At 40.8% G+C, this 27,834-nt stretch overlaps 2 protein-coding genes and 1 pseudogene across 2 annotated transcripts; all 3 read right to left on the minus strand.

Annotated features, from left to right (window-relative positions):
* LOC144297570 (26S proteasome regulatory subunit 4-like) overlaps positions 1–21,373 on the minus strand; it is a 52,006-nt pseudogene extending 30,633 nt beyond the window's left edge.
* LOC144297569 (olfactory receptor 8S1-like) lies at positions 10,519–11,442 on the minus strand. Its single transcript, XM_077871841.1, has one exon. The coding sequence runs from the start codon at positions 11,440–11,442 to the stop codon at positions 10,519–10,521; it is 924 nt and encodes a 307-aa protein (XP_077727967.1).
* Positions 21,374–26,497: 5,124 nt separating the features above from the next.
* On the minus strand, positions 26,498–27,421 carry LOC144297571 (olfactory receptor 8S1-like). The gene has a single exon (XM_077871842.1). The coding sequence runs from the start codon at positions 27,419–27,421 to the stop codon at positions 26,498–26,500; it is 924 nt and encodes a 307-aa protein (XP_077727968.1).
* Positions 27,422–27,834: the final 413 nt, after the last annotated feature.

Consider the following 27,834-nt stretch of genomic DNA (forward strand, 5'->3'; position numbering starts at 1 on the left):
AGCAGCAAGATCAGGGAAATAGACAATTGTCATGCAAAGAGACTCCTTAAGGACATGCTAATAGACAATTGTAAGTAGCAAAGCTAAAGGTGAATTCATCTAGAGAACGTTGCTTTGTAAGGTGAGAGACAAAAATGACAGGTCATTTGTAAATATCTTCTCCCATTCTGTAGCTGTGCAGAAGCTTCTTATCTGATGAAGTCACAATAATTCATTTTTGCTTTTGTTTCTCTTGCCTTCATGGATGTATCTTGCAAGAAGTTGCTGTGGCCAAGTTCAAAAAGGGTATTGCCTGTGTTCTCCTCTAGGATTTTGATGGAATCTTGTCTCACATTTAGATCTTTCATTCATTTTGAGTTTATCTTTGTGTATGGTCTAAGAGAATGGTCTAGTTTCATTCTTCTGCATGTGGATGTCCAATGTTCCCAGCACTCCTTACTTGTTCTTTTGCCTGAGATGATGAGAGTAAAAAGCAAACACAAGGTAAAGGAGATTGAAGGTTACCATCTCCTCATCAAGACTTGGGAGACTGAGTTTTTAGAGTTTTAGCATTTTCAAATGGTTTCATTTATGTAAAGCTCAAGAACAGGCTAAAGTACCGGTATTTCTTCTATTAGCTTTGGTTTGTGTTTTATAAGACTATGATCCCTAGGAGGAAGCCACCTGGAGAAGTGTTTTGTGCCAGTGTTAGCCTATGGATAGTTCAGCTGTGGGTTGGACATGCCTTGGCCCCATAAACTACCCAGTATTCCTTTCCAAACCAACTTTTCTCCTGGTTGTATGCTTATGGTTTCTTTTATATTTGGAGTTGCCCTTCAGTGACAATCATCATGAACTGAAAAAAATAAAAATATTTTTAAAAAAGTTTTTAAAATTTATTCATGATAGACAGGAAGAGAGAGAGCGAGAGAGAGAGAGAGAGAGAGAGAAAGGGAGAGAGATAGGCAGACATATAGGCAGAGGGAGGAGTTGGCTCCCCACAAAGAGCCCTATGTGGGACTTGATCTTGGACCCTGGGACAACACCCTGAGCTGAAGGCAGACGCTCAACCACTGATAAACCCAGGCATCCCTGAAGAAACAAAGATTTATTACTTACAAGACCTGGAAATTTCATAGATCACTAGGCCCACCTGGTGAAGTCTTTGGGGGAAGGGAGAGAAGAAAAGAATGCCTCGTTTTCCTTTTATTTGGATCAAGGTTGGGGACCTGGGGTTTCCTGGGCTCCCTTTCTGTTGGTGAATTTTAACACAAGAGTGGGAATTTAAAGTTCGGGAAGACTCCCAGTGCTTCCCCATTGAGAATGATATTTGCTGTGGGCTTTTCATAGATGGCTTTTAAGATGATGAGGAATGTTCCCTCTATCCTTACACTCTGAAGAGTTTTGAGCAGGAATGGATGCTGTATTTTGTCAAATGCTTTCTCTGCATCTATTGAGAGGATCATATGGTTCTTGTTTTTTCTCTTGCTGATATGATGAATCACATTGATTGTTTTACGAGTGTTGAACCAGCCTTGTATCCTGGGGATATATCCTACTTGGTCATGGTGAATAACCTTCTTAATGTACTGTTGTATCCTATTGGTTAGTATCTTCTTGAGAATTTTTGCATCCAAGTTCATCAGGGATATTGGTCCCTAATTTTCCTTTTTGGTGGGGTCTTTGTCTGGTTTTGGAATTAAGGTGATGCTGGCCTCATAGAACGAGTTTGGAAGTACTCCATCTCTTTCTATCTTTCCGAACAGCTTTAATAGAATCGGTATGGTTTCTTCTTTAAACGTTTGATAGAATTCTCCAGGGAAGCCATCTGGCCCTGGACTTTTGTGTCTTGGGAGACTTTTGTGTCTGTTCCTAAGAACAGGAACAAGACAGGGATGTCCACTCTCACCACTGCTATTCAACATAGTACTAGAAGTCCTAGCCTCAGCAATCAGACAACTAAAAGAAATAAAAGGCATTAAAATTGGCAAAGAAGAAGTTAAACTCTCCCTCTTCACCAATGACATGATACTTTACATAGAAAACCCAAAAGACTCAACCCCAAGATTGCTAGAACTCATACAGCAATTCGGCAGGGTGGCAGGATACAAAATCAATGCCCAGAAACCAGTGGCATTTCTATACACTAACAATGAGACTGAAGAAAGAGAAATTAAGGAGTCAATCCCATTTACAATTGCACCCAAAAGCATAAGATACCTAGGAATAAACCTAACCAAAGAGGTAAAGGATCTATACCCTAAAAACTACAGAACACTTCTGAAAGAAATTGAGGAAGACACAAAGAAATGGAAAAATATGCTATGCTCATGGATTGGAAGAATTAATATTGTGAAAATGTCAATGTTACGCAGGGCAATTTTCCCATTTAATGCAATCCCTATCAAAATACCATGGAATCTCTTCAGAGAGTTGGAACAAATTATTTTAAGATTTGTGTGGAATCAGAAAAGACTCTGAATAGCCAGGGGAATTTTAAAAAAGAAAACTATAGCTGTGGGCATCACAATGCCAGATTTCAGGTTGTACTACAAGGCAGTGGTCATCAAGACAGTGTGGTACTGGCACAAAAACAGACACATAGATCAATGGAACAGAATAGAGAACCCAGAAGTGGACCCTCAAATTTATGGTCAACTAATATTCAATAAAAGAGGAAAGACTATCCACTGGAAGAAAGACAGTCTCTTCAATAAATGGTGCTGGGAAAATTGGACATCCACATGCAGAAGAATGAAACTAGACCACTCTCTTTCACCATACACAAGGATAAACTCAAAATGGATGAAAGATCTAAATGTGAGACAAGATTCCATCAATATCCTAGAGGAGAACACAGGCAACACCCTTTTTGAACTTGGCCACAGTAACTTCTTGCAAGATACATCCATGAAGGCAAGAGAAACAAAAGCAAAAATGAACTATTGGGACTTCATCAAGATACGAAGCTTTTGCACAGCAAAGGATACAGTCCACAAAACTAAAAGACAACCTACAGAATGGGAGAAGATATTTGCAAATGACGTATCAGATAAAGGGCTAGTTTCCAAGATCTATAAAGAACTTATTAAACTCAACAGCAAAGAAACAAACAATCCAATCATGAAATGGGCAAAAGACATGAACAGAAATCTCACAGAGGAAGACATAGACATGGCCAACACGCACATGAGAAAATGCTCTGCATCACTTGCCATCAGGGAAATACAAATCAAACGCAATGAGATACCACCTCACACCAGTAAGAATGGGGAAAATTAACAAGGCAGGAAACCACAAATGTTGGAGAGGATATGGAGAAAAGGGAACCCTCTTACACTGTTGGTGGGAATGTGAACTGGTGCAGCCACTCTGGAAAACTGTGTGGAGGTTCCTCAAAGAGTAAAAATAGATCTGCCCTCTGACCCAGCAATTACACTGCTGGGGATTTACCCCAAAGATACAGATGCAATGAAATGCTGGGACACCTGCACCCCAATGTTTCTAGCAGCAATGTCCACAATAGCCAAACTGTGGAAGGAGCCTCGGTGTCCATCAAAAGATGAATGGATAAAGAAGATGTGGTTTGTGTATACAATGGAATATTCCTCAGCCATTAGAAATGACAAATACCCACCATTTGCTTTGACGTGAATGGAACTGGAGGGTATTATGCTGAGTGAAATAAGTCAATAGGAGAAGGACAAACATTATATGGTCTCATTCATTTGGGGAATATAAAAAGTGGTGGAGGGAATAAAGGGGAAAGGAGAAAAAATGAGCGGGAAATATCAGAAAGGGAGACAGAACATGAAAGACTCTTAACTCTGGGAAACGAACTAGGAGTGGTGGAAGGGGAGGTGGGCAGGGGGTGGGGGTGACTGGGTGGTGGGCATTTGACGGGATGAGCACTGGATGTTATTCTGTATGCTGACAAATTGAACACCAATAAAAAATAAATTTATTAAAAATAGTAAAGTTCCAGGGATCCCTAGCTGGCGCAGCGGTTTGGCGCCTGCCTTCGGCCTAGGGCGCGATCCTGGAGACCCGGGATCGAATCCCACATCGGGCTCCCGGTGCATGGAGCCTGCTTCTCCCTCTGCCTGTGTCTCTGCCTCTCTCTCTCTCTCTGTGTGTGACTATCATAAATAAATAAAAATTAAAAAAAAATAGTAAAGTTCCAGAAGAGAAAAAAATAAAAACAAAAACAAAACAATATGTAGTTGAAATAGTCAGCTGTGGAAAACAACCAATATCTCTGTATCTGGTGGATTCCACTCCTGGCAGTGGGTTTATTCAAGATGCCTAAGCAACCAAAGCGTAAGTCAGGCCTTTGCATTACAAGAGAGAATACAGCTCTCAAGGCTTACCCTACAGCAAGGAGGAGGATGAAATCTAATGCATGAAGATGGCACAGGAGATGGATGGGAAGAAGCCACTTCATTGATGATTTGATTGAGTTACTCAACTAACTGGAGCTATGTATCTCCAGACCTATTGCTAGTTCAATGATAAATCTTCTTCAGTCTCTGTTATTGTTAATCACATTTTGGTCACTTGAAGATGCCTAATGAATACATACTCTGCTGAGTCAAGCATGTCTTGTGTCATTTTTGTTCAGTTTTGTTGCTTTGGTCTGCTCGTTTGATCTCTGTGTGCTTATGAAGTTTACTCCTGATGTTTTTATATTGATCTTGCTATAGCAAATGGAGTTTTGTATGATATATCTTTTTGGTTCACAATTGCTATCGACTAATAGAAAAACTACTGATTGTAAGAATATTGAACAATTGTTTTCCCTTTCTGAATTCTCCTGGAATGCTAATAAATTCTCATTTCTGATCGAGATTTCTTAGATTTCTGGGTAGATAATCATGATGAACTCTGATATTTGTAGATCCCACTCTTGCAATTGTAAATGTCATCTTCTCATCTTGTCTCACTGCTTTGGAGGGAAATTGCATCATCTTCTCAAGTAATATGAGTAGCAGTGTTGTTTTATTACACTGTAATTACTTCAGTCTGGTATTATCTGTTATCATGAAGCATGTGGTTGAATATTATTGAATGTTACATATTTTCTATTTGAAGAGAGAATCATCAGAATTTTTTTGTTAAATATTTGAGGTCACAATGTTGAATTTTATATTTATGCCTATTAAGATCCTATAGGGTGGTCATAGTATTCTTATTTAACCTACTGATTTGAGAATTCAAACCCTAATAAAGTTTGTTTGGTCATGGATTACTATTTAGGTAGGTGTTATTCTTCCAGTATACTTTCAGGTTCAGTGGATTAATATCTCATTTAGAATTGTTGTCTATAATAACCACCATTTGCTTCAACGTGGATGGTACTGGAGGGTATTATGCTGAGTGAAGTAAGTCAATTGGAGAAGGACAAACATTATATGGTCTCATTCATTTGGGGAATATAAATAATAGTGAAAGGGAATATAAGGGAAGGGAGAAGAAATGTGTGGGAAATATCAGAAAGGGAGACAGAACATAAAGACTCCTAACTCTGGGAACCGAACTAGGGGTGGTGGAAGGGGAGGAGGGCGGGGGGGGGGGTGGGGGTGAATGGGTGACGGGCACTGTGGGGGGGCACTTGACAGGATGAGCACTGGGTGTTATTCTGAATGTTGGTAAATTGAACACCAATAAAAAATAAATTTATTTTTTAAAAAAAGAATTGTTGTCTATATATTCATTAGAGATAAATGGTTTTTTCAGGTTTTGAAACAGAAAAAGCTATGGTTTTACCATAGTTCTGAAAATGCATTGATAGTTTTCCCTATGATTCTGTACTCCAAACAATACATATAACATAGAAGTTTGAACTTACCTGAAAAACTGTCTGTGCTTGTTGCCCTTTTGAGCTACTTCTTTTTTAAGAAAAATTATTTTAGGGGCACCTAGGTGGCTCAGGGGTTGAGTGTCTGCCTTCTGCTTAGGGCATGATCCTGGTCCCAGAATCGAGTTCCACATTGGGCTTCTTGCATGGAGTCTGTTTCTCTCTCTGTCTGTGTCTCTGCCTCTGTCTGTGTCTCTCATGAATAAATAGATAAAATATTAAAAAAAGAAAAATTAACTTAATTTAATTTATTTTCAATTAATTAACACATAGTGTAGTATTAGTTTCAGAGGTAGATTTCACTGATTCGTCATTTGTATGTAACACCCAGTGCTCATTACATATCATGCCCTCCTTAATGTCTATCACCCAGTTACCCCATCCCCCTGCTTTCCTACCCTTAGCAACTGTCATTTGTTTCTTATAGTTAAAAGTCATTTATGGTTTGTCTCCCTTTATGATTTTGTCTTCTTTATTTTTTCCTCCCTTTCCTTATGATCCTCTGTTTTGCTTCTTAATTTCCAGCTCTGTTTTGTTCTTTATTTCCACATATGAGTGAAATCATATGATAATTGTTTTCCCCTGATTGACTTACCCTCCAGGTCCATCCATCTCATTGCCAATGGTAAGATTTCATTTTTTTTTGATGACTGAGTAATAATCCTCTGTATATATGTACCACATCTTCTTTATCCATTCATTTGCCAATGGACATCTGGGCTCTTTCCATATTTGACCATGTGGACATTGGTGCTATAAACATTGGGGTGCAGTTGCCCCCTTGGATCATTATCTTTGTATCTTTTGGGTAAATACCTAGTAGTGTAATTGCTGGGTTGTGGGTAGCTCTATTTTTAACTTTTTGAGGAACTTCTGCTGCAAGAGAGCTTAGTTCTTGTCTCAGGGAGTGGGAAAATGAATCTCGTGGACAAAGGAGAGTGAGAAAAGATGATAGAAGCTTATTATGCAAGGATACAGAAAATGCTAATATATATATATATATATATATATAATGTGGTATATATATACCATGTCTTCTTTATCCATTCATCAGTCAATTTCCTCTGGTGCTCTTTCTATAATTTGGCTATTATTGATGCTGCTATAAACATCAGGATGTGTGTGTCCCTTTAAATTGTTATTAAAGGAGTGAGGGGGTTCCCGACAGAGTTGCCATTGAGGGCTTTTTTGGCTGGCCTTTTATTGAGAGCCTAATCAGGCAACTTATGGCCTTGAGATTTCTTGCGCTGTCTTGAGTGAATGACATAAGGCTGTCTTTTAGTCTGGTGAGTCTTTGTGATTACTTTGTAGCTGTCAAGGAAAGATAACATTTTGGAGCCAGGGGGCCAGGGGTACTTCCTTTTCTCTGTTTTTGTTGCTTTATCTCTGTTTTCTTGGGATTTATAGGAGTGTCACTCTGGAGCTTCTCGGTATACTTTCTGTATGAGTGAAACCATATGATGATTGTCCTTCTCTGATTGACTTACTTCACTCAGCATAATACCCTCCAGTTCCATCCACGTCGAAGCTAATGGTGGGTATTCGTCATTTCTAATGGCTGAGTAATTGTTCAATTTTTTTTCTTGGGTTACATATTCCTCTAAATTAAACAAATATATTGAGATGAATCTTAGTATTTCCTTAAAATTTTTATTCTTTTTTTAAAGATTTTATTTATTCATTCATTCATGAGAGACACACAGAGAGAGGCAGAGACACCAGCAGAGGGAGAAGCAGGTTCCCTGCAGGGAGCCTGATGTGGGACTGGATCCTGGGTCTCTAGGATCATGTTGAGCCACTCAGGCTGCCCAATTTTTATTCTTTTATCAGAGTTGTATTATTGATTTCTTTTTCTTTTTTCTTAGATATATTTATGGAGTTATGTCAAATTTATAGATCTTTTTGAATATCTGAACTTACTTCTCAATTATATTTTTCTGTATCTGACTTAATTCGTGCTTTTGAGTTCCTTTATCCTCCTTTTCTTATGTTTGGTTTTGTTATCTTGGTAATGATTGTATTTGAGTTTTCAGAAGCATAAATTATTCTTGATTATTAGTGAATGCATATAAGATAGATAAAGATAATGGTTGCCCTCATACTTTTTTAAAACTATAGTACATAATATTTTCTTGTTCATTAAATTCTTAATATTATTTTTTTAGTTTTGACACTACTTACTACATTTACATATCACATTGTCATTTGTCAACTGGAGGCATATCCAACTTCATATAAAATATTATTACATTAAATATCAAGTAATAAATGATTAAAGAGGGGTCTTTCATAGTCATTGCTTATAGTCTGCCTTTCCTAATGTAATTTATACTCCTTGAAATTCTTTTAGATGGCTGAATAGTATTCTGTGTTTATATATATATATATAGTGGTATATATATACCACATCTTCTTTACCCATTCATCAGTCAATTTCCTCTGGTGCTCTTTCTATAATTTGGCTATTATTGATGCTGCTACTATAAACATCACGATGTGTGTGTCCCTTTAAATTGTTATTAAATTGTTATTTTTGTATCGTTTGGGTAAATACCTAGTAGTGCAATTGCTAAAATGTAGGGTAGTTTTATTTTTAATTTTGTTTCGGAAAATATTTATTTATTTGAGAAAGAGGGAGAGAGAGAGAGAGAGAGAGAAAGAGAGAGAGAGAGAGAGAGAGAGCATCCCAAGCAGACTACAGGTGAGTGGGGAATCTGAAGTGGATCCTTTTTTTTTAAGATTTTATTTATTTATTCATGAGAGAGAGAGACAGAGAGAGTGAGAGACAGAGAGAGATGCAGATAGAGAGAGAGAGAGAGAGGCAGAGACACAGGTAGAGGGAGAAGCAGGCTCTAGCAGGAAGCCCGATGTGGGACTCGATCCCAGGACTCCAGGATCACGCCCTGGGCTGAAGGCAGGTGCCAAACTGCTGAGCCATCCAGTGATCCCTGAAGTGGATCTTCATTGATCTCAAGACCCTGAGATCATGACCTGAGCACCTGGCTGTGCCACCCAGTGCCCATATTCTTAACTTTCAGAGGAACTACCATGCTGTTTTCCAGATGGCTGTACCAGTTTATATCCCCACCAACAGTGCAAGAAGGTTCTCCTTTCTCCCCTCCTTGCCAACACCTGTTGTTTCCTGTGTTAATTTTAGCCATTCTGACAGATGTGAGGACGTATCTCACTGTGGTTTTTGACTTGTGTTGCCCTGATGATGAATGATGTTGAACAACTTTTCATGTGTCCTTTAGCTATCTGCATGTCTACTTTGGAAAACTGTCTATTCATGTCCTCTGCTCATTTCTTAACTGGATTATTCGTTTTTTTGGTATTGAGTTTGATAAGTTCATTATAGATTTTGGATACTAATTTATCAGATATAGGTCATTGCAAATATTTTCTCCCATTGTGAAGGTTGCCTTTTAGTTTGTTGATTGTTTCCCTTGCTGTGCTGAAGCTTTTTATCTTGATGAAGTCCCAATAGTTCATTTTTGCTTTTGTTTCCCTTGCCTCTGGAGACATGTCTAGCAAGAAGTTGCTGTAGCCATGGTCAGAGAGTTTGCTGCCTGTGTTTTCTTCTAGGATTTTGATGGTTTCCTGTCTCATGCTTAAGTCTTTCATCACTTTTGAATTTGTGTATGATGTAGTAAAGTGGCGCAGTTTCATTCTTCTGCATGTTACTGTCCAGTTTTCCCAACACCATTGGTTGAAGACACTGTCTTTTCCCCATTGGATATTCTTCCTGCTTTGTTGAAGATTAGTTGACCATATAGTTGTAGGTCCATTAATGGGTTTTATTCTGCTCCATTGGCCTATGTGTCTGTTTTTGTACCAGTACCAACTGTCTTATGACTACAGCTTTGAAATATAGCTTGATGTCTAGAATTGTGATGCTGCCAGCTTTGCTTTTCTTTTTCAAGATTGCTTTGGCTATGTGCGGTCTTATCTGGTTCCATACAAATTTTAGGATTGCTTGTTCTAGCTCTGTGAGAAATGCTAGGAGTGTTTGGAATGGGATTGCATTAAATTTGTAGATTGTTTTCAGTAGTACAGACATTTTGACAATATTTGTTCTTCCAATCCAAAAGTATGGGATGTTTTTCCATTTCTTTGTGTCCTCTTCAATTTCTTTCATAAGTGTTCCGTAGTTTTTAGAGTACAGATCTTTTACTTCTTTGGTTAGGTTTATTCCTAGGTATCCTATGGTATTTAGCACATCAATATAAAGTTTGGATTGTTTTGTTGACATAGGATTTTTTCCATTTACCAATTTTTTATTTAAAAACTTACAAGGAAAAAAAAAACTTACAAGGAGTTGGGATTTGCAAATGTTAACTTCTGTTTAAAATGTCTCCCTCGTTTTTAGTTCTTTGTGCAACACCTCATCAGATGCTGAATCACCTGAAATGATCATCGAATCTTTTCAACCTAATTATTTTGGTGTCTTATCCAAATGTTTTGTGGAAAATTGTCTCACATTCCCTTGCAAACAGTGGAGCACAGACTTTCCAAATAAGAGCCCTAGTCAAGAACTATCACCTTGGAGTAATAGTCAAGCTCTATTTAGACAAGCTCAAGAATCTTTCACCAAATAGTGTGTCATTGCGTGTGGGAGAAGGTGGGAACAAAAAAAGAAATGCAAAGGAACCCAGGCTTTATAACTGTGTTTCTGCCACCATTTAGAAATATTTCCCCAGTGTCCTTCTCACAGCTGCCTTCACCTCTTTATTCTTTAGGCTGTAGATGAGGGGATTCAGCAAGGGTGTGACTGCACTGTACTGCAAGGACAGGAGCAAAACCAGGGAGGAATCAGTTGTGGGCATAAGGTAGCGAATCACACCTGAGCCAAAGAACAGGGTCACTGCAATGAGGTGGGAGGAGCAGGTGGAGAAAGTCTTGCTTCTGCCTGAGGTGGAGCTGATGCTCAGGATGGTGGAGACGATACGGGCATAGGAGAAGAAGATTGGGAGGAAGGTCCCAAGCCCATGTAGTAAGATGGAGCAGATCAAGATGTCAACACTGATGGAAATATCTGAGCAAGAGAGAGGGAAGAGGGAGGGCAGCTCACAGATGTAATGATGTATGGTTTGGGCCTCACAGAAGTCCAGGTTAATAGCCAAGAGCACAATGACAAATGCATTGAGACAGGCCAGACCCCATGAGATCAACACCAGCTTCACACAGAACTGGGGGCTCATCACCTGGCCATAGAGCAGTGGGTGGCAGATGGCAGCATAGCGGTCATAGGCCATCACTGAGAGCAGAAAGGCTTCAGTCCCTGGTGTGATAAACACAAAGAACACCTGGGTGAGGCAGCCCTCCACTGAGATGGTTCTCTTCTCAGACAGAAGGTCCTTCAGGAGCTTGGGCACAGTGACAGAAGAGAAGCAGAGGTCTAGGAAGGACAGGTTACTCAGGAAGAAGTACATGGGAGTGTGGAGGCGGGAATCAGCCCTGATCACCAGCAGCATCATCAGGTTCCCCATCACAGTCAGGAGGTAGATCCCCAGGAAGAACACAAAGAGCAGAGCTTCAATGTAGGGGTCGTCGGACAGCCCAAGGAGAATGAACTCCGTGATGGTGCTGTGGTTCCTCAAGGCCATTTGTGGAGGGGGTTTCCCTGGAGTAATAGAGAAATAGTGATGAGATCCCTCTCCTTCACGTCATCACTCCTCTTACCATACATGCTTCCCTGCTTCCCTATACTCTGTGCGGACATCTCAAGGCTGCCCTCACTGTCTATCGGGAAGAATTTTTATCTTGTTTGGTTATAACTGATCTGGTTCACAGTGTTTGCATAGTTCAGAGAATATTCTTTTTCTTCCATAAGGGTTTACCTGGAAAAATGAGTCTTGCTGGTTCACCTCCACATCTCTGCATTATGATCCCCCTCCTTTTAAAAAATATTTTGTTTATTTATTCATGAGAGAAACACAGAGAGAGGCAGAGATACAGGAAGAGGGAGAAGCAGGCTCCACACAGGGAGCCCGATGTGGGACTCGATCCAGGGTTCCAGGATCCTGTCCTGTGTTGATGGCCCGGCTAAACCGCTGTGCCATCCAGGGATCCCCGTGCATTATGGTTCTATTGCATTCTTCCTAGCATTTAGAAACCTAAAATTTCTTGCATGTATCTGCAGGGATATTCTAAACTTTCTCTTTAATTTCTAAATCATAATTTTTTGTTCAAAATCATCCAATGTCTCCTTACCAGAGTTGATAACCATTAGGGTAAGGAGGTGCGTATCTTAGAAGGCTAATGAAAGAAAATAAATTTTCTTTAAGATCTGAAGAAAAAATGAATACAATATAGGCTGGATTATATTTATAATGGGTGGGACAGAGCCAGAGAAATGCTTGCTTGTTATTGTGCCTCATAATTGCTTCAGTAATATAAATTTTAATAAAATTTTATTAAAAAGGGGCCTATGAAAGCAAAAGTGCCTGGGAGCCATGGAAGTCAAGTCCCTGCTCTTTACTTTGTAAACAAGTCCATACATACTAAGGCTTCATTAAAACGCTTTCTTAATGACTATCTCAATTGTTTCAAGGTAGTTCCATAAGATTGGAGAGGGAATTATTAGCCTCAGGGTAAGGAAGTTTATCCCTATTTTACCTGTGAGAAGTCTCATATTAAGGGATATTTGCAATGTCATATAACAACAAGTAGAAGAAAGAGGAAATACATGCCACTATTTTTCTAATTACAATCCAATGTCTAGGCTTAGTCCACATCATGAGAAACACTTTTCTTACCTGGACCTTAAAATTCTTCCTCATCTGCCCTCAACTTTTGGCCATTTTGGCTGCTTTTGATACCAGAAAGGTCCGTTTGTTTCTGTCTTTGCTCACCTTCTCCTCTATATGTCCTCCTCTTAATTCCAGAGATGCAGACTCTCATGGGCCTTCCAATGTCACCTATAGCCCTGCTCAATTCCTTATAGCCTGACCCCACTTCTCCCTCCTTGAACTCCCAGCTCTCTGTTCAAATCACGGGGCCACCTGCTCTCAGGTGTTTTATGTTATGGTCTGATTCTGTGTCTGGCTCATGGGGGACATCTATCTGGGTTTTCCCCTCCCGATTGTGAGCTCCATGAGAGCAGGGCCACAACTGGACAAGCACAGTCACAAACTGGCATATCTCGGGCTCTGTCCCACCCATTAGCTTCTGATGACCTCTCCAATCTCTGTCCAATTGAGGCATCTCCTGTGTTCCTCAGAGACCTCTTGACAGTGCTTAGCACCATCTCATCCCTTCCTCCATAGGCCCCACAGCACTGGCGCCTGGAGGGAGCACGATGGACATGGCTGTCTGCCCCTGTTGCCAGGCCCCCCACTTACGAAGATCGGAGGCCACAGCTGCTGAATTTAGAGGTTGTTATCATCTGCACAGAGCTCACCATCTCATGCTGCTGCCATCCTGTCTCTTCTGCTCTCATACTGGTAGACTCAAGGGCACTGTGGCCACCATTGCAAGAATCTGCTTGTGTTCTTGTTGTGGACATGTTATTCTTTTTTGCCCCCCTAGGTTCAGAGGCAAAGGGCTTATAATTTTCTTTTTTAAAAATTTTATTTATTTATTCATGAGAGACACACACACACACAGAGAGGCAGAGACACAGGCAGAGGGAGAAGCAGGCTCCCTGACATGGGACTTGATCTCGTCTCCAGGATCGCGCTCTGGGCTGAAGGTGGTGCTAAACCGCTGAGCCACCCTATAGGCTGCCCTATAATTTTCTTTTAAACAACGTTCTTGGATCCTCTTTCTCCATATTTCAGCTGTGTAGTCAGGAGGAGCAGACGGTGAGCCATTTAGGTGAATGAGGATACTAAGATTCATTTTGACCCCTTACTTTTGGACTATATAGGGAGTCACTGTCCTACGAGAATATGTCTCTCTCAGTTGGACATTTAAAGCTAACTGATCAGTATTCTTTTCTGTCTGTCAGTCCACAGTCTAATCCCACAGTAGGCTTCTGTCCTCATAGAACTATTTAATCACACCAACGCAGAAAACCCTGCTTCTGACCCTTTGGGCTTTGCCAGCAATGTATGACCAGGTGCTAACTTACATTAAGGAAAGCCTAACTGCTGATCCAATTAACAAATCCACTAGTCCCACCTCAGTCCATCTTAGCCCTGAGTCTAGGTTACCTGTGTGCCAGGACAGATAGTGAGATGTTCACTGTTACGTGCCTGCAGGACATTAGCTTTGGTCCAGTGATGGTGAAGCATAACTGGCTGGAGAAGTTACTTTTGAGGATCCTGCATGGATAAAATTGCAGATACTGCTGAGAGCAAACTCTGGGTGAATCTATGCAATCCACACAAAATGATATGATAAATGGAAGCTATTCTTTTCAAAGATTCATGCATTTCAAAATATTTATGGATATGTCTACCTTGAAAATGACTTCCTTTCTTCCACTGACACTCACAAGGGGTACCGGGCTACAGTGCCCACAGGGGGTTCAAGTTCTCATCTGAAGAACAGTGTAGTAGTTGTGCAGAATCCTTTTCTGTCCTGTTGGAGGTCATATTATGTACAAAGACACCAGTTACTTCTCTCATGTGAAATTCAGGTTGTCTCACAGAATGGAATCTTCCTCTCCATCACCATTTTTTTCTTTTTTATATTTTTAAATTATTTTTTTTATTGGAGTTCAATTTGCCAACATATAGCATATTACCCAGTGCTCATCCCGTTAAGTGCCCCCCTCAGTTCCCGTCACCCAGTCACCCCAACCCCCCGTCCACCTCCTCTTCCACTACCTCCTGTTCTTTTCCCAGAGTTAGGAGTCTCTCATGTTTTGTCACCCTCACTGATTTTTCCCACTCATATTCTCTCCTTTCCCCTTTATTCCCTTTCACTATTTTTTATATTCCCCAAATGAATGAGACCATATAATGTTTGTCCTTCTCCGATTGACTTACTTTACTCAGCATAATACCCTCCAGTTCCATTCACGTTGATGCAAATGGTGGGTATTTGTCATTTCTAATGGCTGAGGAATATTCCATTGTATACATAGACCACAGCTTCTTTACCCATTTCTCTTTCAATGGACACCGAGTCTCCTTCCACAGTTTGGCTATTGTCCCATCTCCATTCTTAAAGGATACTTCAAATTGATGCCTGAGATTTCTTTAGTGACCAGGAATGATTCTTTCCATTTACATCCTAGATCAATTAAGCATGAAAATAAAACACTTGCAGGCTTCATTTAATCCTGAGCTATACCAGACTGATGCCAGATGCAGAACATGGATTGCGAGCAGGAGAGGATTGAGGAAAAGTTGGGAGACTGGTGTCGAGAAGTGTGAACTGTTAAAGGAGAGGATTTCAGTAGTATCTTAGATGAACGTTTGTGTCAGCATTTTACCAACATGGACATTTCACATCTATCAGACACCTGTACATTTGATGTATTTCTCTTTCTTTCTTTCTTTCTTTCTTTCTTTCTTTCTTTCTTTCTTTCTTTCTTTCTTTCTTTCTTTTTCTTTCTTTCTTTCTTTCTTTCTTTCTTTCTTTCTTTCTTTCTTTTTTTCTTTCTTTCTTTCTTTTTTCTTTCTTTCTTTTTCTTTCTTTCTTTCTTTCTTTCTTTCTTTCTTTCTTTCTTTCTTTCTTTCTTCTTTTTCTTTTTCTTTTTTCTTCTTTCTCTTGACTGCTACGTCAATGGTCAGCTTTATTTTCTTTCTTTTTAAAAATATTTTAGTTAAATTCAATTTGCCATCTTGATCAATTTCTCTTACAAAGAGATGTGGCAGGATAATGTGTATGTTTATGATTTGTGGCTCTCAGGAGGCTAACTAAGATCAGCATCTTCTCCAATTCAGCTGTTAATATAGCAAATCACACATTTATTTTTCGGACTTAAGGATCAAGCCCAAAGTTGAGAACAACTCTGATGGAGCTATGATCACCCAATCTTGCCCACAGAGGAAGCTATTTGACAGCAGGTATCTGTTAAATGAGAGAGTCATTAGTGTGTGTAAACTTACCTGCACACTGGCTGCCATAAAGCTGTCTTTAGAATGAAGAAACGCCTGAAGGTTGTGTGCAGAAGGTCAGACTAGACAAGGTGGCTCTAGGGATCCTGTGAGCTGGTCTGTGGCAAGCAGACCCTAGGTGCTAGGTGCATGGGGTGAAACCTGTGTGGAGGAGAAGCATATCAGCACTGGGAGCAGGTGGGACTTGAGACAAACTTGATCCACCTGAAGTGATTCTCAGAGCTGTCCTCTCCTCTCCTCTCTCACACTATTCACAGTGTCTCATGGTGACTAGTTCTCAGGTGACTTGAATCTCAAGTAATGGAAGTCTACTGTGCTTCTACTGTGTACTGGGCAAGCAGGAAAACAGGTGGCTCCAACAGTGTGAGCCCTATCTCTGATACCCTCTTTTCATCCAGCTGTCAGCCTTTTTCAATGCTTTGGGATCCTGAAGCATGAGAGGATTGATGCCTAGACTTTAAGGTGTCACTGTCTTCAGGTGAGGCAGGGACGGAGAGAATGTGTCCAAGGCAGCTGGTACAAAAGCACCATTTGGACAGAGAGAGAGATACAGAGTCTCACCCGGGGAGATGGTCTGCCAAGGAGTGAGGTGTTCCCACCTCTAGCTTAGGGACAAGGAATGTGTGGAGCAGGAGCCTGAGGTTTTAGGACAAATGGAAGGGATCCTGAGGTGGAGATGGAGGAGGAAAAAACCCCACCAGAATTAAAACATACAGAGAACATTCCAGGCAGAAAAATAGGAGGACCACCGAAACACAGAGAAAATATTACCATTCTCCTGGCTTTTCTTGGAGGAGGCAACTGCACGTGTTCCGTCTTCACCTTCAGGACCAGACACTTGGTAGGTAATCCCAATAAGAGAAGTCCTGTCACAAGCATCTCTTTACAGAGCACATAGCCTGTTCCCTTGGCTGTCAGTGAGTGAAGGAAGTTAGAATAGGGGAAGCTCTGGAAGCACTGGATCTATCAGAGCATCAGGATTATTTTCCAGAATACCTAAAGAGAGGGGTGTCATTCTGCAATGGAGGCCACTCTATGGTAGGACAGGGACAACATTTCCAAACAGCTCATATTCTGAACAACAGACACACATTTCATGAATACCTTCTCTCCTGATCTCAGGGGCAGTAGTGTGCTAGGTCTTCCTTTTTGCTCGCTGTGCTTCTGAATGCTCTTCTCAGAGTGTCACTTAAGGAAGGAAGAATTGACCCGAACCAATCAAAAGGCTGCCTGTACTTCAGCAGCCATGGGGTGGTGTGGACCCCCAGGGGAAGCTGGGCTGTTGCCCTGTAATCCCTGAAGTCCCAGCCTGAAGCTGAGCTCTGGACTCATTAACCTCAGCTTGCACTTAACTAGAAAGGTACATGTAGTAGGAGGCACAGGGGTTCTCTCCAGGGCAGTTTTTCAAGTTTATGAATTAAGGCCATTTTTTAATTTCTAGAAGAGACTATTATTTGGCTGGGGTGGAGATGGGGATGCTGAACAAGTAGAGAATAACATAGAGATTTAAGGGAAAACTTCTGGGAAATGGACATTTTCCTGATGGCATCACAGGTCTGAGAATGCCCTGAGAAATAGTGGATGGAGCACAGCTGGCATATACTATTGACCAATGTCCAAGTCATTTCGAGAAGACATTTGCGTTTTCCTTATTTCTCCAACAGGATCATCATTATACCAATGAGAGGACATGAGATAACTCATTCAGGGGAATATTACTAAGTTAGGTTTGTAGGCTTTCCATGTTAAGCATAGGAGGAATTGTAAGGAGAGTTTATTAAAGAGTAATATTTGAGGTATATAATTAATTGTTTTTAGTAAGTTGAAGAGAGGGTTTTTGAAATGAACAGTGAAAATTTTTTATTATATATATATATATATATATATATATATAGTTAAAATTTTTGTTTATTTATTTGAGCAGGAGAGGGAGAGAGAATCTCAACCAAACTGGATGCCCAGTGTATTTTGTGAGGTGGGTTCCATCCCAGAACCCAGAGACCATGACCTGAGCTGCACCCCTACCACTCCAATATCCACGTGGCTCTCTGTCCCTCCATTCAGGTCCCTGCTCAAATGTTGCCTCCTCAGAAGGGCCTTTGTTTACCTCCTTTATCAAAGCAGGAACTCCCATCATTCCTTCCTTATCCTGTTTTTCTTCTGGTGCTTGCCATCATATCTCTTCCCGCTGTACTATGTATGTTGTGGTCACAACATATGAGGGCAGAACACAGCCCTGGGGACGAGCGACATTTTCCTCCCTCCCAGGTCAGTGAGGCATGAACAGGGGCCAGGACAGCTAGATGGTGCACATTTCCCAGGGACCCTGAAGAGGTGACCTGGGAGGCCATGTGGAGGCCTGGGGAGGGCATGGTGAAGGAGAACCCCACCCAACCTTACCTCCTGCCTCCCCACCAGAGCTCACTGGTGTAGTGAAGGCTGCCACGGAGTCCATGGTCCAAATGGAGCCGTACTCCACCTGCCAGACTATCTCTAAGGATCCCTTGCTCACCACAGTGTCCTGGGCCAGGGCAGGGCCAGGAGAGGGTTGATGGGTGATGAGGGGCCCTACTCACCCACCTGGTTTATGTCCACAGGACTCCCCTGATTGTCGGGTGGCATGACTGAATTGCTATGGAAGCATAAAGACAGGAGCAAATTAATTGGACACACTATTGCCTTGGCAAGGTTTGACTTTGAACACATTTTTCACTTCCTCATTCTTGAAGTGTCCCATTCCCTTTTCTTGTTTTCCTATAAAATCCTTGGTATTGATGTTGACATCCTGTTGATGTCCATGCAAAGTTACTAATGATCTGGCTGGCTGGTGGCAGGGCTAGTCATGAGGCTACTTTGAAGACATGATGAACATGGCTGGTCCCACCTAACCAGATTAATGTGGAAACTGCTCAGATCCTGCATTTTCCTAGAAACCCCTCAGCCTTTTACTTCAGTCAGGCTTTCAGACTTGGAGGCATTAACCTGCTATAGCCTTCTTAGCCTGACTAAGTAATAAACTATCTTCCTTCTTTATAACCAGAGTCTGTCTTTGCATTACATATTTCTGCTCTGGAGCACAGAGGTTGGTTTTTGACTGTATGTCCTTACCATGTACAGCTCCCAGATCCCATACATGGCTTCTGCACACCTGTCTAATATAGTGGGTCCATGTGTGGGGGACAGGATAGATGGGCCATGTGGGTGGACCTAGATAGGACAGAGCAGTTGGACACTCATCTCCCTGACTCCAGGAGCTGTACTCCTGCCTAGAGTGATGCCTACAATCCTGCAATCCTAAAGCCATCACAATGAGGGCCAATTACTAGGAGGGCAGGGTTCCCTGACCACTGGGTATGTGTCCCCATATGTGTATGTGTAAGTGATTATGTTGGGTGTCTGGGGTTGGGGGGGACCTGTATATCCCTTCTGAATTCTCTGCTCCCAGCTCCAGGCTGGACAGGTGAAGCAGACATGGCTGGGGCTGGGGGCAAAATAATCTTCTCTCCCACTTGATCTGACCTCAGTAGTGCATTATTGTTAAGCCCTGGGTTTGGAGATAGATTTTTTGACCTTAGTCATGTGACTGGTTGTGTGACTTTGGGCAGGCAACCTTCCATCTCTGCCTTTCTATCCCCTACAGTGTAAATTGGGGCTTCTGGTTAGAGTGCTGTGATGACGAAGCTGCCTGGTCCACCTGGTGTTTATTGTTGTTCTGGACCATTTGCTGCATTGCAGTGATCTTCACAGTCGCTCTCCAGAGGAATGGATATGTAAGTGATGGTGCACACAGGCCTCATCTATAGTGAGGTGATAAGTATGCCTGGGCTGGTGAGTGGCAGGAATGCTCTCCCTTGGGGCCTCCATTTTTGTGATCTCCCACCCCCTTTTTAAAAACTGTCTAACCACATCTTCCAGTACCTGTTTATAGCCAACTTTGGAGGGGATCAGGGAAGGCTTCCTGGAGAAGGAGACACCTGTGCGAGGGCCTCTGAGTAGTGTCCTGGCCGTCTTGTTGCAGGGGTGGTGGAGAGCCATAAGGCTGGAGTGGGCCGAGGTATGAATGACTATTCCAATTAGTGTGCCTGGGTGGCTAGGAGGACATCCTGAGGACAGCACCCCTTAGACCATCTGCCTGTAAATGTTTATCTCTTTTAGCTCCTATAAAGCTTAATATCTGATAGTGCATCAGGAAATAATATCTCAATTCTAGGAAGCAAATGGTACTCTCTGTAATAAAGACCATCTTATTGTGATTTTTGTGGTTTTGGAAAACTTTGATCCTTGATGGTGTTGGAAAGCTTTGATCCATCTATAAAATATGAGTGTAAATAAGGCAAGAGGCAGTTTAGGACTTGACATGACTGGGTGAGCAGTGGAAAGCTGGTGGATTGGTAGTGATTTGGCTCATCCTTGTTGGGAAGTAAGGAAAAGGAGGGCATTGGTGAGTGGGGCTATATCTTCTCGAGTCCCCAGTTAATCCAGAGAAGATCTACTTTGATCCAAGGGGTGACACGAAAGTTGTCATGGCCACAAACCAAAGAGAAACTTTGGATCCAGTGCTTGTCAGACAAAGCCTCATTGATAGAGAAACTGAGCTCCCCTTGCCCCACAAAAAGACTGAGTAGCACATCTTTCAGATCCACACAAGTAGGACACCAACACTTGAGTCACAATTTTTGTCCAACAGTATCAATTTCATCAATAAAATGATGGATGGTGCATGTTCTTCCACATATGGAAACAATTCCCGAATGAGTTTGGGCTGATCCTCTAGGTACTTCTGAATAAGTTCTCAGGAAAGTGGCTGAGGTTTGGTTTGCTACTGCTTTGGTTAATAAGGTTTTCCCTGTGCCAGGTGGACCATAGAGAATGACCCTCTTTGGGAACTTTATACCCATCTCTTCATAATACTCAGGATGAGTGAGAGGAAGCTCCACAGATACCTTATTGTCCTGAATTTAGTTGTCCAACTCCCCAGTATCAGCATAGGTTTCCTGGGAATCCTTTTCTACCTTCATCACTGTGGCCAAGGGATCTGTGTCACTCATGAGCACCTGTGCGAGAGCATGCACCTTGTGGTTGAGCAGGGTGGAGCAGCCTGGTTTCAGCAGATCCTTGTCTACATAGGAAAGAATGCTGTGTAGTGTTCTGAACCCACTGATATAGGCGTGATGGTGTGATTTTCATCAATGATCTTTTCCATGTTTCGCACTAACATTGGGGTCCCCTCAGATCATCCACCTTTGTTCTTTCCTCCTTTTGCTTTTCTTCTAAAGGCTTTTTTTGTTCCTGATTTCTAATGAATTCTTCCTCCATGAGAAGATAGTCTTTAATTCTAACTTCAGTAATTTTAAGGGGCACTAAATGTGAGGTGTCACTATTGGTGGCTTAACGGACACCATCTGGTCCCTTTGTTTTCTTCTTTTTCCCCAGTCTAGTTGGTACAGGAGGTTCATATTTCTTTTTCTTGTCCTTGTCATTCTTCATGTCCAGAAACATGACCACCACTCTGTCTTTGACCCATCCTGCTTTGGCCACTGGAACTGCTGCTGTGGGACTAATCACTTTTATTTGTTACTGTTTCTGTGTAGGACTTAAACAATAATATAATCAAAGTAAAGGGGCAGCTGGGTCGTGCAGTCATTGAGCATCTGACTCTTGGTGTCAGCTCAGGTTGTGATCTCAGGGTCATGAGACTGAGCCCTGAGTTGGGCTCCACTGTCAGCATGGAATCTGCTTCAGATTCTTTCTCTCTCTCCCTCTGACCTGCCTGCTTGTGTGCACTCTCTCACAAATAAATAAATAAATAAATCTTTAAAAAATAATAGTATAATCAGAGTTAAAATTGAATTGAAAATGTTTGATCTGGTTTAGCTCTTTATCTAATTTTATTTTTTAAGTTTTTATTTAAATTTCAGCTAGTTAACATATAATGTAATATTAATTTCTGGTACGTAAGAGTGATTTAACACATCACCCAGTGCTCTTCAGGCCAAGTGCTCTCCTTAATCCCTGTCCTCTAGTTATCCCCTCAACCATCTCCCCTCTGGTAACCATCAGTTTGTTCTCTACAGTTAAGAATCTATTTTTTTCCTTTCTCTCTCTCCCCCCACCCATGATTGTTCTGTTTCTTAAATTCAACATATGAATGAAATCATATGGTATTTATTGTTCTCTGATTTATTTCACTTAACATTCTTTCCAGCTCAATCCATGTCCTTGAAAGTGGCAAGATTTCATCCTTTTTTATGGTACAGTAGTATTCCACTGTACTTATATACCACATCTTCCTTATCCACCCACCAGTCAATGGGCACTTGGGCTATTTCCCTATTTTGGCTATTGTAGATAATGCTGTTATAAATATTTGGGTGCATGGATCCCTTTGAATTAATATATTGGCAGTCTTTATAGCTCTTTATTTTAAATGTCTTTGTAGCTCTTTATTTTAAATGAGAAAATATACAGGTGCCTATGTGGCTCAGTTGATTAAGCATCTGACTTTTGATTTGGGCTAAGGCCATGATCTTGGAGTGATGAGATAAAGCCCCATACTGGGTGCCATTTTCAGTAGGGAGTCTGCTTGTTCATCTCCCTCTGCCCTTCCCCCTGCTTTCTCTCTCTTCTCTCTCTCTAAAAAAAATAAGTTAAAAAATAAATCTTTTAAAAAAGTCCTCAACCTCTGCACTCCTTTTTACTTTCTTCTTTCTTATTCTAAATCTGAACACCTTGAGAGTGTTGTATGAACTTACTGCCTTCCTTTGTGTATCCTATTTACTCAACATTTTGCAGTCTGGCTTCCAACCACTACCACTGCTACTGTTACTGATTTTATACATTTATGGAAGAGAATATTTCAGGGTGTGAGAAGCCAATCAGTAGGTATATACTGCCCAGGTTTAAATCGGCCCAAACCAGTTCTCAAGTCTAATCACTGAAAAACTCATTTATATAAATGTGCATTTGCCTAAAATTTCTACTAGCAAATTAGATTTCACATATGAAGGGTAGGTTCAATTGCTCTGGGGACTGGACCCATTCTTAACACTGTTTTTATTTTTCATTTTTTTTCCTTTTAGCATTTTCAGGATTTTAAAATCTGATACCTCTAATGCAATAGACCAACAAATATTGTAGATTCTTTAAGCAGCAAGGTCATGCAAATAGATTCCTTAAGAACATGCGAATAGACAACTCTAAGTAGCAAAGCTGAAGATGAATTCATCTGGAGAACATTCTCTTCTAAGTTGGGAGACAAAAATTATAGTTTATCTTGTTTTTTTGGCTGACATAATGGGTGTAAAAAGCAAAACACAGGTGAAAGGAGATTGAAGTTTACCATCTCCTCATCAAGACTTGAAGACTACTGCCTCTAGCTTTGGTTTTCTTTTTCAACATTACTTTGGCTATTCAAGGTCTTTTCTGGTTCCATACACATTTTAGGATTATTTGTTTCAACTCTGTGAGAAATATTGATGGCATTTTGATAGGGATTGCACTGAATGTGTAAATTGCTTTGGGTAGCATAGACATTTTAGCAACATTTGTTCTTCTAATCCATGGGCATGGACTGTTTTTCCATTTCTTTGTGTCTTCCTCAATTTCTTTCATAAGTGTTCTATAGCTTTCAGACAATTACAGATTTCAAGCTGTATTACAGAGCTGTAATCAAAACAGTAGATTGCTGGCACAAAAATAGATACACAGATCAATGGAAAAGAATAGAGAACCCAGAAATGGACCCTCAACTTTATGGTCAAATGATCTTCAACAAAGCAGGAAATAATATCCAGTGAAAAATAGACAGTCTCTTCAACAAATGGTGTTGGGAAAACTGGACAGCCACATGCAGAAGAATGAAACTGAGCCACTCTCTTAAGCCGTACACAAAAAGTAAATTCAAAATGGGTGAAAGACCTAAATGCAACACAGGAATCCATCAAAATCCTAGAAGAAAAACAGGCAGCAAACTCTTTGACCTCAGCCACAGAAATTTCTTGCTAGACATGTCTCAGAGGTGAAGGAAACAAAACCAAAAATGAACTATTGGGAGTTCATCAAGAAAGCAAAGGAAATAATAACAAAACTAAAAGGCAACCTATGGAATGGGAAAGGATATTCCCAAGTGACATATCATAAAGGGCTAGTATCCAACATGTATGAAGAGTTTATCAAGCTCAACACTCAAAAAACAAAAAAAATCCAGTTAAGAAATGGGAAGAAGACATAAACAGACATTTCTCCAAAGAAAACATATAAATGGCCAACAAACACATGAAAAATGCTCAACATCACTCAGCATTAGGGAAATACAAATCAAAATCAAATGAGATACCACCTCATGCTGGTCAAAACACCCAAAATTAACAACTCAGGAAACAGCAGATGCTGGCAAGAACATGGAGAAAGGGGAACCCTTTTACCTTGTTGGTGGGAATGCAAACTGGTGTAGGCCCTTTGGAAAACAGTATGGAGGTTCTCAAAAAGTTAAAAATAGAACTATAATGTAACTCAGCAATTGCATTACTAGGTATGTAAAGAGCAATTCAAAGTGGTACATGTACACCAATGTTTATTGCAGCAATGTCCATGATAGCCAAAATATGGAAAAGAGCCCAGATGTCCACCAACAGATGAATGGATAAAGAACATCTGGTACTCTCTCTCTCTCACACACACACACACACACACCCCACACGAATATAACTCAGCCATCAAAAAGAAAGAAATCTTGCCACTTGTAGTGACATGGATGGAACTAGAGGGTATTACAATAAGCAAAATAAGTCAGTCAGAGAAAGACAAATACCATATAATTTCACTCATATGTGGAGTTTAAGAAACAAAACAGATGAACATAGGGGAAGGGAAGGAAAAATAAATGAAGATAAAAACAGAAAGGGAGGCAAACCATAAAAGACTCTTAACTTTAGGACACAAACTGAGGGTTGCCAGAGGGGAGGTGGGTGGGGAGATAGGTAATTGAGTGATGGTATTAAGGAGGGCACTTGATGTAATGAGCATGGGGTATTATATGCAACTGATGAATTGCTAAATTCTATACTTGGAACTAATAATACACTATATGTTAACTAAATTGAATTAAAAAAATTAAAAGACTTGAAGATGGAATATTTTAAGTTTTTGGCATTTTGAATAACTTCATTTATGTAAAGTTCAAGAACAGGCTAAGGTAATAGTTTTCCTTCTTCTAGCTTTGTTTTTTGTTATATAAGACCATGATCCCTAGATCTGAAGGTGCTCGGACAAGTGTTTTGTGCCAGTCTCAGCCTATGGATAGTTTAAACTGTTGGCTAGAAATGTCTAGGCCCCATGAGCTTCCCACAGTCTTCCCTTTCCAAACCAATTTTATGACTGGGTGGCTCCTTGTGGTTCTTATTATGACTGGAGATGCCCTTCAGCAACAGTCATCAGGAAACTTGGGAAAAATAAAGATTTATTACTTACAGGATCTAGAAATTACATAGATCCCTGGGCCCGCATGGTGAGGTGTTAGGGGTATGGAGAGGGAGAGATTGCCTGGTTTCTCTTTTATTTTAGGGTGAAGGGTGGCAGCCTGAAGTTTCTTGGGTTCTCTCTGTGATGGTGAATTTTAACACAAGAGTGGGAATTCATAAGAGATGAATCTTTGTATTTCCTTAAAATATTTATTTATTAAAATATTTTATTTATTTATTTATTCATAAAAGACACAGAGAGAGGCAGAGACACAGGTGTAAGGAGAAGCAGGCTCCCTGTGGGGAGCCTGATGAGGGTCTTGATCCCAGGAAGGGAGGATCATGACCTGAGCCAAAGGCAGATGCTCAACCACTGAGCCACCCGGGTGCCCAAATTTTTTATTTTTTATATCAGTGTTGCATTATTGGTTTTCTTTCTTTTGAATATATTCTACAGAATTATATCATTTTTTCTAGATGTTTTTGAGTGACTACATCTTTCATTTATTTCTCAATTCTGGTTTTTTTTTTGTTTTTTTGACTTCTTAATTTGTGGTATTAGTTCCTTTATCCCTCTTTTCGTATGTTACCTTTTGTTGTCTTTCTAATGCTTGGATTTGAGCTTTTAGAAACTTAAATTTGTTTCTTGTTTACTAATGAGTAAGGAGAGATCGATTAAGATAATGGTTATACTGGCAATGTTTTGTAACTTTAGTATATAATGTTCTCATGTTTGTAATACTCTATATAGAGTTTTGAATATTTTGTTGACATGGGATTTTTTCTATTTACCAATGTTTTATTTAAAAACTTACCAGAAGTTGGGATTTGCAAAAGTTACCTTCAATTTAATAAATGCCTTTGTTTTTAGTTCTTTCCACAACTCCTCCTAGTCAGATGCTGAATCGCCTGAAAGATCATCATATCTTTTCAACCTAATTATTTTGTTGTCTTATCCATTTGTCTTGTGGAAAATTGTCTTCACATTCCCTTCCAACCAATGGAGCACAGACTTTCCAAATAAGGAGCCCTAGTCAAGAACTAATGCCTTAGAATAATAGTCAAGCTCTATTTAGACAAGCTCTGGAATCTTTCTTCCAAATGATGTGACACGGTGTGTAGGAGAAGGTGGGAACAAAAAAAGAAATGCAAAGGAACACAGTCTTTGTAACTGTGTCTTTGTTCACTACTTAGAGATATTTCCCCAGTGTCCTTCTCACAGCCGCCTTCACCTCTTTATTCTTTAAGCTGTAGATGAGGGGATTCAGCAGGGGTGTGACTGCACTGTACTGCAAGGAGATGAGAAAATCCAGGGAGGAACCTGAGGGAGGCATGAGATAACAAAGAAAACCTGAGCCAAAGAACAAGGTCACTGCAATGAGGTGGGAGGAGCAGGTGGAGAAGGTCTTGCTTCTGCCTGAGGTGGAGCTGATGCTCAGGATGGTGGAGATGATGCGAGCATAGGAGAAGAAGATTGGGAGGAAGGTCCCAAGCCCATGCAATAAACTGGAGGACAGCAGGATATCGGTAGTGATGGAGATATCCGAACAAGACAGAGGGAAAAGGGCAGGCAGCTCACAGGTGTAGTGGTGTATGGTTTGGGCCTCACAGAAGTCCAGGTTAATAGCCAAGAGCACAATGACAAATGCATTGAGACAGGCCAGACCCCATGAGATCAACACCAGCTTCACACAGAACTGGCCGCTCATCACCTGGCCATAGAGCAGTGGGTGGCAGATGGCAGCATAGCGGTCATAGGCCATCACCGAGAGCAGACAAGCTTCAGTCCCTGAAGAGAAAAACACAAAGAACACCTGGGTGAGGCAGCCCTCCACTGAGATGGTTTTCTTCTCAGACAGAAGGTCCTTCAGGAGCTTGGGCACAGTGACAGAAGAGAAGCAGAGGTCCATGAAGGACAGGTTACTCAGGAAGAAGTACATGGGAGTGTGGAGGTGAGAATCAGCCCTGATCACTAGCAGCAGCATCAGGTTCCCCATCACAGTCAGGAGGTAGATCCCCAGGAAGAACACAAAGAGCAGAGCTTCAATGTAGGGGTCGTCGGACAGCCCAATGAGAATGAACTCCGTGATGGTGCTGTGGTTCCTCCAGGCCATTTGTGGAGGGGGTTTCCTTGGAATAAGATAGAAAAAGGAGTGATATCACTCATGATTGTTCCCACTTTTTAGGGGATAATCATGTCATCTTATATATCCCTCCCCCACTGCTTAGTCTGACCTTGTGCTCAGACCTCTCAAGGCTGCCCTCGCTGTATATCAGGAAGAGTTTTTATCCTTCCTCATTCAGTATTCATGTTCTTTAGAGAATTCTATTCCTGTTTCATAGGAATTTACCTGATAAATAACATTGCTGGCTCACTTACACATTAGTCTTATTGACTTTTCACTTCATGCTCCAAAATTCAGAAATCCTTACAATCATGTGTCCAAAACCATTATATGACATATCCACAGTGAATGTACTAAACCTTTTCTCTTCTTGTCATTCTTCTTATTCAAAATATCAAGTT

This window comes from Canis aureus, chromosome 25 (genome assembly GCF_053574225.1).
Source record: "Canis aureus isolate CA01 chromosome 25, VMU_Caureus_v.1.0, whole genome shotgun sequence".
NCBI classification, from domain to species: Eukaryota; Metazoa; Chordata; class Mammalia; order Carnivora; family Canidae; genus Canis; species Canis aureus.